This window comes from Hypanus sabinus, chromosome 19, assembly GCF_030144855.1.
Source record: "Hypanus sabinus isolate sHypSab1 chromosome 19, sHypSab1.hap1, whole genome shotgun sequence".
NCBI lineage: Eukaryota > Metazoa > Chordata > Chondrichthyes > Myliobatiformes > Dasyatidae > Hypanus > Hypanus sabinus.
The window spans coordinates 5,337,408-5,353,814 of NC_082724.1; the positions used below are offsets into that span (position 1 = coordinate 5,337,408).

At 41.8% G+C, this 16,407-nt stretch overlaps 1 protein-coding gene across 4 annotated transcripts in view; it reads right to left on the bottom strand.

The window, feature by feature from the left end:
* Nucleotides 1-16,407, bottom strand: part of eefsec (eukaryotic elongation factor, selenocysteine-tRNA-specific) — a 454,525-nt gene that overhangs the window by 317,036 nt on the left and 121,082 nt on the right. For all 4 annotated transcript variants that reach the window (XM_059943929.1, XM_059943928.1, XM_059943930.1 and 1 more), the window contains exon 2: nucleotides 11,441-11,648. In XM_059943929.1, the coding sequence (XP_059799912.1) occupies nucleotides 11,441-11,648 (208 nt within the window). The remainder of the gene's footprint in view (nucleotides 1-11,440; nucleotides 11,649-16,407) is intronic.

Consider the following 16,407-nt stretch of genomic DNA (forward strand, 5'->3'; position numbering starts at 1 on the left):
ATAAATATTGAGCATATGAGTTGTGGAGTCCATAGGTTGTGGAATCAGTTTAGAGTTGGGATGAGTAAAGTTACTGCCTCTGGTTCAAGAGCCTGACGATAACTGTTCCTGAACCTGCTAGTTTGGGACCTGAGGCTCCTGTACCTCCCGCTGGGAGTAGTGAGAAAAGAACGTGACCAGAATGGTGCGGGTCTTGATGATGGGTGCTGCTTTCTTGTGGCAGCGCTCCATGTAAACTTGCTCACTGCTGGAAAGGGCTTTGCCTGTGATGGACTGGGCCAGATTCACCACTTTATAATTTTATTTTTATTTATTTAGAGATGCAGCGTGGAACAAGCCCTTCTGGCCCAATGGCCCACCCCATTCAGTGCTAGCCTAATCACAGGGTCTAATGCCCTTCCCTTGGACAACATTGGTGACGTGGAGAGGGGAGACTTGCAGTTTGGGCAACTGCTGCTCTTCCATAACAAAAAACCTTGCCCAGGTTTGCGCCCTGGAAACTTTCCAAGGTGCAAATCCATGGTCTATCAAGACTAACGGAGGCCTACAATCACAGGGAAATTAATCTACTAACCAGTATGTCTTTGAACTGTGGGAGGAAACTGGAGAGCCCAGAGGAAACGCTGGGGCACACAGGAGGAGTGTATACATAGGACACTGAAGTTGAACTCCAAACTCCAATACCCCGAGGTGTCTGATGAAGGGTCTCGGCCCGAAACGTCAACAGCGCTTCTTCCTATAGATGCTGCCTGGCCTGCTGCGTTCCACCAGCATTTTGTGTGTGATACCCCAAGGTGTAATTGTGTCATGCTAATTGCTACACTACCATGGTGCCCTACTTTCTGTGGCCTTTTCTGTTCCTGGGTATTGGTGTTCCCACACCAGGTTGTGATGCAACCACGCCATGCTCAGGAAGCAAACAGGAGCAGGGAACAATTTCCTTCGTGTTAAAGGTTGTTCATGAAAACAAACTGGCTCATTAAAAATGTCACTCGTGGTCAAAGAAAAAAATGAAAGGATTAAACACTTCAGATAGGTAAATAGTTTATATAAAGGCCATTTTTATGCTTCAACTACTATACATAAATTGTTTACAGGAAGAGCCACTTTGTGCTTAAAAGAGAATTGCTGGGTTTTAGTCCTTGTTTTTTATTTCATACCAATTGCCATGATAAGTGGATCTAACCACATAAAATCTTCACAATTTACCAAATTTGCTAAAATATTAAACAGAGCTGGCTTGCTTGAGAAGACAACTGTTACATTACACAAAGCACATGAGAATTGATTCCCCACCCCAGAAAGTAAAGGGGGACATTTACTACGTAAGTGGATTAACTTGCAATTTAAACAAGATGTATTCCACAAATAACATTATATCCCTTATTGCTAAATACATTTCCATTCCAAACCTATTCAAATGTAACAGGCTATTTGGAGTTCAACGTTTGCCCACAGGCAGGGTATACTAAAATGTAAATTAATAAATTAGATATCTACATCTGCACAGGCAAAAAAAAACTCAACTGAACCCTACAGGGGCAATTAGAACAACAAATTTTGAACTCTGCACATTTGGTCATGCAAATTCAGTAGGACCATGGTAATATCACAAGAACAATACAACAATTCATCTTTTATAACCTAACAGAAAACGCTTTCAGGACATCTTTCAATCTCTGCAGATACCTTCAGGAGTCTTCAAGCCCCAAAGGCATTTTGTTTTAATTTCTTTCAGAGTGAAGAAGTGCAGGGTTATTTTTCAAACTAAACTTAACACAGAATACAGCTTCATTAGGAGCAGGAATCTAGAGGTACATTAATATATCCAGAGACATCGTCCGTTTGCAAAATGAAAACTTCAGTGTTTGGAGGAAACACCTCTGTCTTTAAAATTAAATGTTTATTCATATTGAGAAGCCACTGTCTCACCCCATCTTGCTCCTCCATCTCTTCCATCCTGGCCACTTTCAAGATCTGTGCTCCTCTAATTCCAGCCTCTGCTCTTCATTCAATTAATCTCCCTAAGGCCATAAACTCTGGAATTCTGACTTTAAACCTCTCTTTTGTACTTTAAACTTCAATAAACACTAAATCATTGGTCGACTAGAATCAGAACTGCAAGTGGAGTATTGTGTTCTGTTCACGTCATCTCATTATAGAAAGGATGTGGAAGGTTTACAGAGAGTGCAGAAGAGATTTATCGGGATGCTGCCTGGATTGGAGTGCATGTCTTATGAGAATAGGTTGAGAGAACCAGGGTGCTTCTCTTTGGTACAAAGGAAGATGAGAGATCATTTGATAGAGCTGCATAAGATGGCAGACAGGCTTTGCCTTTTTCTCAGGGCTGAAATGTGTAATATGAGGTGGTTGGAGGAAAGTATAGGAGGGATGTCAAAAGTAGTTTTTTTACACAGAGAGTGGAGGGTGTCTGCCAGGAGTGGTGGTAGAGGCAGATATCTTAGATTTAAGAGACTTAGATAGACGTGTGGATGTAAGAAAAAATGATAGACTATGTGGGAGGAAAGCATTAGATTGATCTTGGAGTAGGTTAAAAGGTTAGCACAACATTGTAGGATAAAGGGCCTGTACTGTGCTGTACTGTTCTATGTAATAACTGTATTATCATGTAAATTCATGCAAACGTCTGAATATTTCCTTCTGTGGTTCAGTTATACAGCTTGTATGTAGTGCATTCTATCTTCTATTTTTGTTGCTATATAAATGCACTTTTTTGTTTCTAGAGGATACAGATAGGAAAGAAAAATTTAAAAATAAATAAATCTCTTTGCTCTTCATCTCCCAACTCTGGCCTCTTACCTCTTCTCCTCACCTGCCTATCCTCTTCCCTGGTTCCTCTCCTCTTTCCCTTTTTCACATCATCCACTCTCCTCTCCTATCAGATTTCTTCTTCTTCAGCTGTTTGCCTTTTCCACCTATCACTTCCCAGCTTCTTACTTTATCCACCCCTCACCCACCCACCTGGCTTCACCTATCACCTTCAAATTTGTTCTCCTCCCATACCTTCTTATTCCGATAACTTCCCCCTTCTATTTCCAGTCCTAATGAAGGGCCTCAGCCTGAAACATTGCTGAGTTCCTTCACAATCTACCTCATTATAATCTTGCGTATTACTGTCACCTGCACTGCAATTTCTCTCACTGTAATGGTTTATTCGGCATTCAATATTTTTCTTTACCTTCCATTTTATTTACATATCTTTTGTTTATCGAAATACAGCGTGGAATAGGCCCTTTAAGCCACGCCACCCAGCAACTCCCTGCTTTAATCCTAGCCTAATAATGGAACAATTTGCAATGACCATTTAACCATTAACTGGTACATCTTTGGATTGTGGGAGTAAACTGGAGCATCCGGAGGAAACCCACATGGAGAGAACATACAAACTCCTTACAGGCAGAGTGGGAATTGAACTCATGTCATCTGTACTGTAAAGTGTTGTGCTAACCACTATGCTACTATACCGCATATTGTTGTAATGAATTAATCTCTATGGCCAGTATGCAGGACTTTCACTGTACTTTGATACGTGTGACAATTTACCAACTTAAAACTAAATGGGTTGGTATATTTGAGGACTGACAATGAGAGAAGGGTTAGAAGACCACTTGCTACTAACTAGCAATATCTAGAAAATAAGTTGTAAAATTAGTCAGCTCCATCATGGGCACTAGCCTCCATTGTATCTAAGACAACTTCAAGGAATGGTGCCTCAGAAAGGCGGTGTCCATTATAAAGGAACCCTCATCAGCCAGAACATGACCTCTTCTCATTGCTACCACCAGGGAGGAGGTACAGAGGTCTGAAGTTACACATTCAGTGATTCGGGAACAGCTTCTTCCACTCTGCCATTCAATTTCTAAATGGACGTTGAACACTAATTCACTACTTTTTTAAAATTTCTGTTTTTGCACTATTTATTTTAACAATTTAATATACATATACAGTTACTGTAATTCTTTTTCCCCCCAAATTTATTTAGCATGACATTGTAGTACTGCTGCAAAGTTAACAAGTTTCACAACATATTTCAGGGATTTTCAACCAGATTCTGATTCTGATAAGGAGGACAAAGTAAGCAAGGGAAAATTACCAAGGAAATGGTGAAGAAAATGGAAGATGAGATACTGAAAAACAATAGGATCTGAAAACAAATGAAGAAGAAGAAGAATATCACACAAAAAGAACACTCACACATTTCTTGCAGGAGAGCAAAAGAGCAAGGAGTAAAGGGTCCTTCACATATTCTAATTAAACAGCCAGGATAAACATCAGATGGGCTCATGTTTCATACTGGCTCATTGCTGATGTACAATACACGACTGAAACAGTCCTTTCCCAGTCCATTGACTATTTCCAAGTTAACATTTTTGGCTTCCACTCATTTCATTTTGAATTCATCCCAGCTGAAACACAGAAATTCCACTGGGAGGACCTGAAACGGTTGTTTTATTTGGAAACAGGGAAGCAGAGAGAAGTATAATAAAATTACGCTCTGGCCACATCTCTTGGAAGAAAAGAAATAGAGAAGGAAAGGTTAGAAAAGTTATCATAAGAAAAAAGCAAAGATGAAGGAAACAAAATCAAATCTGTATTTAGACAAGAGAGATTAACAATCTGAACCCTTAAGAGAAGCGAGTTACATTATAATTCATGTTCCATTGAATGGACCCACCCAAAATAATAATCTATTTTTGTCTTCAGATGTGGACGAGCATATCAAATGTTTATAGGAATTTTCCATTTAAATAAATCATTGGTTAGTTTCCACAGGAAATTGGCTATCATGGTCCAACCAGGTAGATGCCACGGCCAAGAAAGCTCATCAATGCCCTCGACATCCTGAGGAGGCTAAAGAGCTTTGACCCTCAGCAAGATTCAATGCACCATGGAAAGCATCCTATCCGGATGCATCACAGCTTGGTATGGCAACTGCGACCACAAGAAACAGCAGAGAGTTGTAAGCAGAGCTCAGCACAGAAATCAGCTTCCCCTCCATGGACTCTGTCTGTTCGTCTTGCTGCCTCAGCAAAGCAGCCGGCATAATCAGTGACCTCACCTACCCTGGGCATTCTCCCTGCTCCACTCTCCCACCAGGCAGAAGGTATGAAAGCCTGAAAATGTGTACCATGAGGCTCAAAAACACCTTCTGTCTGACTGATATAAGACTAGTACCAAAAGGTGGACTCTAGACATCAAAATCTACCTCATTATGGTCTTGCACCTTATTGTCTACCTGCATTGCACTTTCTCTGTAACACTTCATTCTATATTCTGGTATTGTTTTCCCTTGTACTGCCTCAAGCATAATTATAATGAAATGATCTGTATGGAAGATACATAAAACAAAATTTTTCACTATACGTGTGACAATAATAAACTAATTTACCAATTAGAAGGGGATATCTGCAGCTCCTTACAGACCATGTTAAGGAACTGGAGCTGCATACGAGAGAATGAGGAGGTGATAGACAGGAACTATAGGAAGGCACAGGTTAAGTATCCAAAAATCCAAAATCCTAAAACTTCCAAAATCCAGACATATTTTAAATGCTGACATGATGTCAAAAATGGAAAATTCCACATGGCGCTGGTAAGGTTCCCAGGTCTTGCACAGCACAGACAGTTCTGAGAAGTGATCTTCATGTGTAATGAACAGAAGTTAATGAAAAATAGAAAAACGCATCACAAAGCGAAAAATGAAGACTTCGATCGTTGGTTGAAAGAGAGGATTCATCAGCATCAGAGTGAACATATGCTGCTTAATGGCATGCTGATCATGAAACAAGCAAAGATCTATCACGATGAACTGAAAATTGAAGGCAACTGTGAATATTCAGCAGGCTGTTTGCAAAGATTTAAGAAAAGGCACAGCAATAAATTTCTAAAGATTTGTGTGATAAAGCATCTGCTGATAATGAAACAGTAGGGAAATTCATTGATGAGTTTGCCAAGATCATTACTGATAAAAATCTAACAGACTGAACGGCTGCATCAATACGCGTGACCAACGAGACAAAGACTGCTTACCGGTAGCACATAAATTCAGAATCGGGACTGATGGTAATACCAAACAGTCACTGACTGTCCATCTGGGTGGCTGAGGTAGTGATAGCTTACCTTTCTGAAGGTTCAATGTACATGTTATTGCTTCATGCACAAGATTATTAAAAATATTAAATAAAACAACTCCTACCCCTCACCTGCCATTGTTGCCATGGAACGGGCAGCTGTTTGAAATCAGTGGCAGATTTGAACCCAGTCACAGCATTGGAACACCGTGGAGGGCAGTCATTCAACTCCTACAGCTCTGTCATGTCAGACTCAGCTCCAACTGTGGACTGTATACTCTGTGAGCTTCACACTAGTTGTACATAAGCTGTATATGTTCTGCAACTGGTTTTCGTGTTTAGACCTGGGTCCCACAGTAACGTAGTGGTGTCAGTACAATGCTTTATGAAACCAGCGACCCAGGTTCAATTCCCGCTGCTGCCTGTAAAGAGTTTGCATGTTCTTCCCGTTTTCCTCCCACAGTCCAAAGACATAGTGATTGGTAGGTTAATTGGTCATTGTAAATTGCCCCATGAGTAGGTTAGGATTAAATCATGGGATTGCTGGGCAGTACAACTTGAAGGGCTGGAAGAGCCTGTTCCATGCTGTATCTCAAGAAAGAAACAAATAAATAAATAAATCTCCTGGGTACCTCATTATATAGATGCAAATATTCCAAAATCCAAACCACTTCCCGTCCCAAGAATTCTGGATAGGGGTACTCCAGCTGTAGTCACCCCTAAGTTAGAGGAGGCATGTAGCTGAGGGAAAGGAAATGGTTGGATACTCAGAGTGCCCCTGTGGCCATTCCCCTCAATAATAAATAATTTTAGATACTGCTGTTGGGAGGGAGCAGAGATGACCTACCAGGGGAAAGCTGCAGTGACCAGATCTCTGGCAGTGAGTCTTGCTCTGTGGCTCAGAAGGGAACTGGTGGGACAATAGAGTGCATTGGTGACAGAGGATTCCAAAGTTACAGGAGCAGACAGGAGTTTCTGTGGACGTGAAAGAGATATGCTGATGGCATGTTGTTTCCCAGGTGCCAGGCTCAGAGGTGTCTCAGATCGGGCCCACTGTTCTTTAAAGAAGGAAGGTGAGCAGCCAGAATTCGTGGTACATATTGATACCAATGGCATAGACAGGAAAAGGGAGAAGGTCCTGAAGAGAGAATATAGAGAGCTTGACAGAAAGCTTAAAAGCAGGACCTCCAGGGGAGTAAGCTTTGGACTGCTGTGTGTGGCACACGCCAGTGAGAGTAAGAAAGGGTGATTTCCCGTATGAATGTGTGGCTGAGGAATTGGTGCAGGGGGCAGGGTTTCAGAGTTCAGGCTCATTGAGATCTCTTCTGCAGAAGTTATGACCTATACAAAAAGGATGAGTTACACCCGAACTTCTATTCTGAGGCAGAACCTTCCATCCCAAATCATCAGCACAATCCTCGATAATTTGATGTGATATAAAAGGCACATTTCACTACATGTTTTGATGTATATGTGACAAATAAAGTTTACCTTTAATCATTAAAATGCCATCTTCGTACGAAATGGCTTACCTACTACCCAGCATTGTGGTCGCTTCTTAAAGATTATCTACCCAGCAAAGTCCAGCAAGCACTCAACGATTATCAGTGGGTAATTAATGCTGGTCTTGTTGGCATCACCAAAATCCCAAAAATTTAATTGAAAGGACAATGGTTAATAAATATATTATCAAAGTACATATATGTCACTATATACAACCCTGAGATTTGTTTTCTTGCTGCCCTATTCATTAAATCCAACAACCATAATAATTAATAAATGACCGTACCCAACAGGGTGGAAAACCAGTGTGCAAAAGACAACAAACTGTGAAAATACAAAAGAAAAGAAATTATAAATAAATAAACAAACAAACAAACAAGCAAGCAATAATTATCAAGGAAATGAGATGAAGAGCTCTTGAAAGTGAGTCTTTAGTTCGTGGAAACATTTCAGTGATAGGCAAGTGAAATCGAGTGAAGTTATCCCCTTTGGTTTAAGAGCTTGATGGTTGAGGGGTAATAACTGTTCCTGAACCTGAGGCTCCTGTACCTTCTACCTGATGGCAGCACTGAGAAGAGAGCACGACCTGTGTGAAGGGGTCATTGATTATGGATGTTGCTTTCCTGTGACAACACTTCAGATAGATGTGCTTAATTGCAGAGAGGGCTTTACCAATGACGGACTGGGCTGTATCCACTACTTTTTGTAGGATTTTCTGTTCAAGGGCATTGGTGTTTCAACACCAGGCTGCGATGCAGCCAGTCAATATACTCTCCACCACACATGTATAGAAGTTTGTCAAAGTTTTAGATGTCATGCTGTATCTTTGCAAACTCCTAAGGTAATAGAGGCATTGCCATGCTCTCTTCATAATTTCACTTCCGAAGCCAAGGACATGTCCTCTGAAATGATAATATCGAGGAAATTAAGATTGCTGAATGGCTCCATGTCTGATCTCCCAATGAGTAGATCAAGGACCTCTGGTCAATAAACAGCTCCTCGGTCTTGTTGACACTGACTAAGACATTGGTCTTGTGGCACAACTCAGCCTGGTTTTCAATCTCCCTCCTATATGGTGATTCGCACCACCTTTGATGCAACTGATAGTGGTGGTGTCAGCCAACTTAACAATGGCATTGAAGCTGTGCATAGCCGCACAGTCATAAATGTAAAGCAAGTAGAGCAGACAGGGCTAAGCACAAAGCCTTGCGGTGCATCTGTGCTGATGGAGATTGTAGAGGAGATGTTACCAATCCGAACGGATTGGGGTCTGCAAGTGAGCAAATCAAAGATCCAATTGCAAAAGGAGGTATTGAGACCAAGGTCGTGAAGCTCATTGGTTAGCTTTTAGGGGATGATAGCATTGAATACTGAGCTATAGTCCAAAAAGAGCATCCTGACCATCATTGCCATCCAGATGTTCCAGGATTGAGTCACTTTTCAGGCAGAAGCTGATATAGTTCATCACCAACCTCTCAAAACACTTCATCACAGTGGATATAAGTGCTGCTAGATCATTGTCACTGAGACAGGCACTGTGTAATTGAAGCCTGCTTGAAGCAGGTGGATAGCTCAGACTGTTGAAGTGAGAGTTTAAAGATCTCAGTGAATGCTCCAGCCATTTGATCAGAACAGGGCTTTAGTGCTTGGCCAGGTACCCCACCTGGGCCAGATGTTTTCTCTGGGTTCACCCTCCTGAAGGAACCTCTGACACAGGACTCAGAGAGCCGAGATTCTTAGTAACACCTGTGATTCAATCAGAACATATAGAGTAAATTCTTTTAACCATCTCAATATTTCCTTCATCAGGATTCATGGGTGTTGAGAAAAATATTTTGGGATCTTGGTGTTGCTAATATTTAAGAAGAAACTAATCTGATGAAGGTTCTCAGCCTGAATAGTCAACTGTTTATTCCCCTCCACAAATCTATCACTAGATACTCTAGAAATATTGAAAGGTCTGAATAGCGCAGACATGAAGAGAATGTTTCCAACAGTGGGAGAGTTAGCAAAGCCTCGGAATAAATGGACACTCCTTTATAACAGAGCTGAGAAAGAATTTCTTTAGCCAGAGGATGGAGAATCTGTGGAGTTCATTGCCGCAGACGACTGTGGAGGCCAAGTTATTGGGTGATAGGTTCTTGACTAGTCAGGGCATCAAAAGTTACAGGGAGAAGGCAGGAGAATGGGGTAGAAAGGGAAAATAAATCAGACACAATTGAATGGTAGAGCAAACTCGTTGGGCCAAGTGGCATAATTCAACTCTGATGCATTATGGTCTTGTTGAAAATGTCATGAAATATATTTGAGATTGGAACACAATTCTCAGAAAATTCCGCCATCTCCAACAGGATCACGCCACCAAGCACATTTTTCCCTCCCCCTAATTTTCGCATTCTGCAGGGATCGCTCTCGATGCAACTCCCTTGTCCTCTCATCCTTCCCCACTAATCTCCCTCCTGGCACTTATCCTCACAAGCGGAACAAATGCCACACATGCCCCTACACCTCCTCCCTCACTACCATTCAGGATCCCAAACAGTCCTTCCAGGTGAGATGACACTTCACCAGTGAGTCTGTTGGGGGTCATTTACTGTATCCAGTATTCCCGGTGTGGCCTCCTGTGTCTCGGTGAGACCTGACGTAGATTGGGAGACCGCTTCGCCGAGCACCTAAGCTCTGTCAGAAAAAGCAGGATCTCCTGGTAGCCACCCATTTCAATTCTGCTTCCCATCCCTATTCTGACATCAGTCCAAGGCCTCTCCTACTGTCCCAATGAGACCACATCCAGGTTGGAGGACCATCACGTTATATTCTGTCTGGGTAGCCTCCAACCTGATGACATGAAGATTGATTTCTCAAACTTTCAGCAATTGCCTCCCATTCATGATTCCTCATTCCTGTTTCCCTCTTCAAAGGTACATTTATTATCTGAAAAATGTATATAATATAGATCCTGAAATGCTTTTTCTTCACAACCAACCACAAAAAGAGGAGTGCCCCCAAAGAATGAATGACAGTTAAATGTTAGAACCCCAAAGTCCCTCCCCCAGCTCCGCTCCCTCCCATGTGTAAGCAGCAGCAAGGAAGAATCCCCCCAGCCTACCGGCAAGAAAAAGAAGTATCGACACCCGCCACTGAGCACTCAAGCGTGAGCAAAGTTGCAGCTACCCCAAGGACTACTTGTTCACCCGGTATTCGACATACCACAGAGTGAGTGAGTCACTCGCACTCTCTCTCTCTCTCTCTCTCTCTCTCTCCCTCCCTACCCTCCCCTCCCCCCTCCCCCGCTCCTCCCTCTCTCGAGGGAGAAAGAGAGAAAGAGGTGTCTCCATTTCACATTTACCTTATCTCCTTATCTGCCTATCTCCTCCCTCTGGTGCTCATCCTCCTTCCCTTTCTTTCTTTCTTTCACCAATCAACTTCCCAGCTCTTTACTCCAATCCCTCACCCCTCCCAGTTTCACCCATCACCTACCACCTTGCATGTCTTCCTACACCCCCCCCCCACCACCTTCTTGTTCTGACCTCATCTTTTTTTCCCACTCCTAATGAAGGATCTCGGCCCAAAGGCCAACTGTTTACTTTTTTCCATAGATGCTGCCTGGCCTGCTGAGTTCCTCCAGCATTTTGTGTGCGTTGCTTGGATTACCAGCATCTGCAGATTTTCTTGTGTTTGAGATTCTACAGATGTTGGAAATACAGAAAAACAAACACATATTGATGGAGGAAATCAGCAGGTCAGGCAGCATCTATACAGCGAAATGCAGTGTCAACATTTTGGGTTATGACCTTCATCAGGACGTTTTGTGCAAGAAGGTAGGAAGGAGTGTTTAGAAAGTTTACCTTGTATTCTCCAGTGTCTTCTGCATTTTCTTGGTCATTTTGTCTATCAACACCTGTTTCTTTGCCTCTGGAAGGAGGTCAATCTTGTTCAGGACCACCACCATCCGTGGACACATAATTTCACCGATGACAAGGCACTCTGCTGACTGCGTCTGCATCCCCTTTGTCACATCAATGACTAACATCATCAGGTCAATAATTTGTGAACCTGCAGGACAACAGACAGTTTGCTTTAGATTGTCTGAAGTAAGCTGAATCATGAAATGCTGTAAAACACGGTAGTGTAGCAGTTAGCATAATGGTATTACAGCGACAGTGACATGGGTTCAAATCCCGCCACTGTATGTAAAGAGTTTCTACGTTCTCCCTGTGACCATATGGGTATCCTCCCGGTGATCCAGTTTCCTCCCACGTACCAAAGACATCGGGATTAGCAGGTTAATTAGTCACATGGTTGTAATTGGACAGTGCTTTTTTTGTGCTGGAAGGTTCTGTTACTGTTCTGTATCTCTAATAATAATATAACAATAGATAGGACAATCCATAATAACCTTCTGGAAATATTACAGAATAAACATATTACTTAATAGATATAGCCATTCCAAACACACATTGGATGCAGAGCTCAGTAAGTGAAATATACCAGAAATATGCGGAAAAAAGAGGAAATTGAAAGACTATGGAACATGAATGGACTATACATTGTCCCAATAGTAATATCTACAACTAGTATCAATCCAAAACCACTACACAATAGCATTAAACAATTAGTCCTACCACAATACTTGGGTAAATCTCATAGTCACAATACTAAATACAACAAAAAAGTCCAAAAGAGAAAAGGTCCTAACATTTGAGAAGTTACTGTGCTTGGCTACACCCGTACCTCAGGTTTTACCAGCTTGAACTGAGAAAAAATAAAAATACAATAACAATAATAACAAAGGCAATGACCCATGAGGGGTTTTCTGTTCCCCCCCCCCCTCATCAGGTGCATTCCCAAGTGACGGACTGCGGAAAGCTCTGCAGATATGCAGGGCAGGTTGGAAATAAAATACCACATGCACACCAAAACAGAAACAAATCCAAGAAGTTAAGATCTTTCGAAGTGCACCAGTTTCCTGTTGCATTTGTATTAAAAATAAGCATCCAAAGGGTTAAATTTAATTGCATGTTTTTCCTTACTGTTTTTAGCAGGTTGACGGAATCAGTTCACAACTAAATACACCCAGAAATATTTTCCAACGTCTCCTTCCCTGTTCTATATATATAATATACCAAATCCAGCTGGGAAGTGTTCCACTGATAGAATCATAGAGTTATACAATATGGAAACTGACTCTTCGGCCCAATTTCTCCATCCAGATCAAATGACCTATCTGATAAGAACTAACAATGTTTTCTATGCTTTTAATTGGGTTATAAGGCCCCCCAGAGCCTGGCCGTCCAATCAATAAGATCACATCTGACAAAAAGTCAAAGTCAATGTAAGTTCATTATCAAAGTACATATATGCCATCATATACTACATTGAGATTCATTATCTTGCAAGTGTTTACTGGACAATAAAAAGACTATATAAATAAAGACCATCAAAAAGGCAATGTGCAAGAAAAGACAAATCAAATGTGTGTGTGTGTGTGTGTGTATGTACATGTAAAACTTCATATTAGCTCCTAATAGTTAACAATGGAGGAACGCATCTGCCGTGTTCTATTGATTCACTGTAAGTGAACATAATCAGCACAGACACCTAGTGTACATAAAAAAAAGAAATAGGAGCAGGAGTAAGCCATCTAGCCATTCGAACCTGCTCCACCATTCAATGAGAACATGGCTGATCTGACCATGATCTCATCTCCACCTACCTGCTTTTTCCCTATATCCCTTAATTCCCCTACTATGCAAAAATCTATCCAACATTGTCTTAAATATATTTACTGACGCAGCCTCTGCTGCTTCATTGAGTGGAGAATTCCACAGATTCACCATTCTTTGGCAAAAGCAGTTCCTCCTCAACCCCTAAAACTGGAGACAATGTCTCCTAGTTCTAGCCTCACCGACCAGTGAAATCAACTTTCCTGCCTCTGTCTTACCTATCCCTTTTATAATTTGATATGTTTCTATAAGATTTCCTCTCATTCTTCTGAATTCCAGTGATTACTTTCCCAGGTGACGCAATCTCTCTTCATAGTCTAAACCCCTCATCTCTGGAATCAAACTGGTGAACCTTCTCTGCACCATCTCCAAAACCAGAATATCCTTCCCCAAAGTAAGCAGACCAGAACTGCACTCAGTACTCCAGATGCAGCCTCACCAGTGTCCTGTACAGTTACAGCATAACCTCCCTGCTCTTAAATTCAATCCCTCTAGCAATGAAGGTCAACATTCCATTTGCCTTCTTGATAGCCTGCTGCACCTGCAAACCAACCTTTTGTGATTCATGCACAAGAATTCCGAAATCCCTCTGCACAGCAGCACGCTGCAATTTTTTACCATTTAAATAACAATCTGATCTTCCACTTTTCCTTCCCAAGTGGAAGGAAAAGATCTCACAGTTACCAACATTGCACTCCACCTGCCAGACCCTTCCCCACTCACTAAACCTATCTATACCTCTCTTCGTACCCTTGGCGCAATTTGCTTTTCCACTCAATTTAGTGTCATCAACAAACTTAGATATACTACACTCAGTCCCCTCTTCCAGGTCGTTAATGTATATCGTGAACATTTGCAGGCCCAGCACCGACCCCTGCAGCACACCACTCACCACTGATTGCCAACCAGAGAAACACTCATATATCCCAACCCTCTGTTTTCTATCTGTACAATGTCCTGTGTATGTTACTCAAAATGGCTTCTTTGGTTTGTTAAGAGTAGGAATGCTTCTTTGTCTGATAAGTGTTTCTCTCACAGTTGTTTAGCTTTAGACTTGCTGATATGGGGATTGTATTCATTTGTTAACCAATGGGGAATGTTATTTTGTCTTGTGGGGCTAAGAGCTTGGGGGGGGGGGGGTTTGCGGGTTTTCGGGAGAGTCGGGAGGAAGACGCCGAGGAAGGTGGGCGTGCACTGCACTGCTTGGTTGACCACCGGGGGTGGTCCTAGGTGCGAAGACGTGGAGGTCGGAGGCAAGCGACGAGGGGTCGAATGGTTCGATGTTTGAGCTCCAACGATGTGCACTAAACTGACTGAACTTTGATAAGTTGGCGCCTTTTGCTTTTTTTTTTCGTTCATATATATTGTATTGCCTAGTACTCTTTTAGTTTAAGTGAACTCTTTAAAGTGTATTTCATAATGGTATCTGCTGTGAATTTGATACTGTGTGTGTGCACGAGGCATAAACTTGATTCCCACAACACCTGTGTATACGGGAGGTGGGATTGATGTGTGGTTGGATCTCCTTTTCCCCAGACATATATCAGCCTGTTGGGTAAGTGTTACATATCCAATCCTCTATCCATGCTAATACATCACCCCCAACTCTATGTATCCTTATCTTATGGATGTCTTTTATGTGGCACCTTATTAAATGCCTTCTGGAAATCCAAGTAAATAACGTCCATCCACTGCGCTTCCCTCTATCCACTGAGTTTGTTACATCCACAAAGAGCTCCAGTAAGTTTGTCAAACAGGATCTGCCTTTGCTGAATCCATGCTGCGTCTACCTGATGAATCCATTCATTTCCAGATGCCTCACTGTTTCTTCTTTAATGACAGCTTCAAGCATTTTTCCAACTACAGATGTTAAACTAACTGACCTACAGTTACCTGCCTTTGCCTATATTCTTTTTTGAACAATGGAATGACATTTGCCTTCTTCCAATCCACCAGGACCTGCCCAGAGTCCAGAGAATTTTGGTAAATTATCACCAAAGCTACTACTATAACCTCTGCCATTTCTTTCAGTACCCTGGGATGCAGTCCTTCAGGACCAGGGGATTTGTCTAACCTTGGGCCCACAAGTTTGCTCAGCACCACCTCCTTAGAGATAGCTATTGTATCAAAGTCCTCACCTCCCATCGCATCAATATCATCTTTCTTTGCCATGTTAGACATGTTCTCCACTGTGAAGACACTCTTTCTAAGAGGATCCCTAACTACAAAACTGCTAATTTTACCTGACTCATTGCACGGGGCCAGATCTAAGAAAGCACATTCCCTTGTAGGTTCAGTAACATGCTGTTCAAGAAAGCTGTCATGTATGCACTCTATGAAATCCTCTTCAAGACTGCCTTAACCAACTTGATTTACCCAATCTACGTGCAAGTTAAAGTCACCCAAGGAAACTGCTGTTCCATTCTTTCACAGTTCAGATATTTCTTTGTTTATTGCCTATGCCACTGTAATGGTATTATTTAGTGGCCGACAGACAATTCCCACCAGTGATTTTTTTTCCCTTTACTATTCCTAATCCCTACCCAGATGGACTTAACATTCTATTCTTTAGATATTATATCATATCTCACTACCACCCTAATCTCATCCTTAATTATGAGTGCTACCCCACCTCCTTTACCTTCCTGTCTATCTTCCATATTACCTGATATCCTTGGATATTTAATTCCCAATCCTCTCCACCCTGCAACCACGTTTCTGTAATGGCCACTAAATCATACCACTTTGCATTGATTTGTCAAGTTCACTGACCTTGTGTAGATAATGGACTGCCTTTAGACAATGCTCTCAATGATTGCATCCTCCAAACTTTCATTTTCATTGTAACCTTCAAGATGATTGCCATAATTACCTCTGTAATTCCTAACTTGTTGAAGTAGTTTTCACTCCTGGCCATGTTTGGCATCTCCAAGCCTGAATGCTTGAAACTACGGTGTGCAAAACAGTTCTCAATTGTCTAGCTGATAATTTCTTGCCAACTATCAATGACAAAAATCACTGCTTTTACACACAAACACATTTAAAAACTGATCACTCTGAGCATGGTGTAGAGTCTAACAGCCACTCAT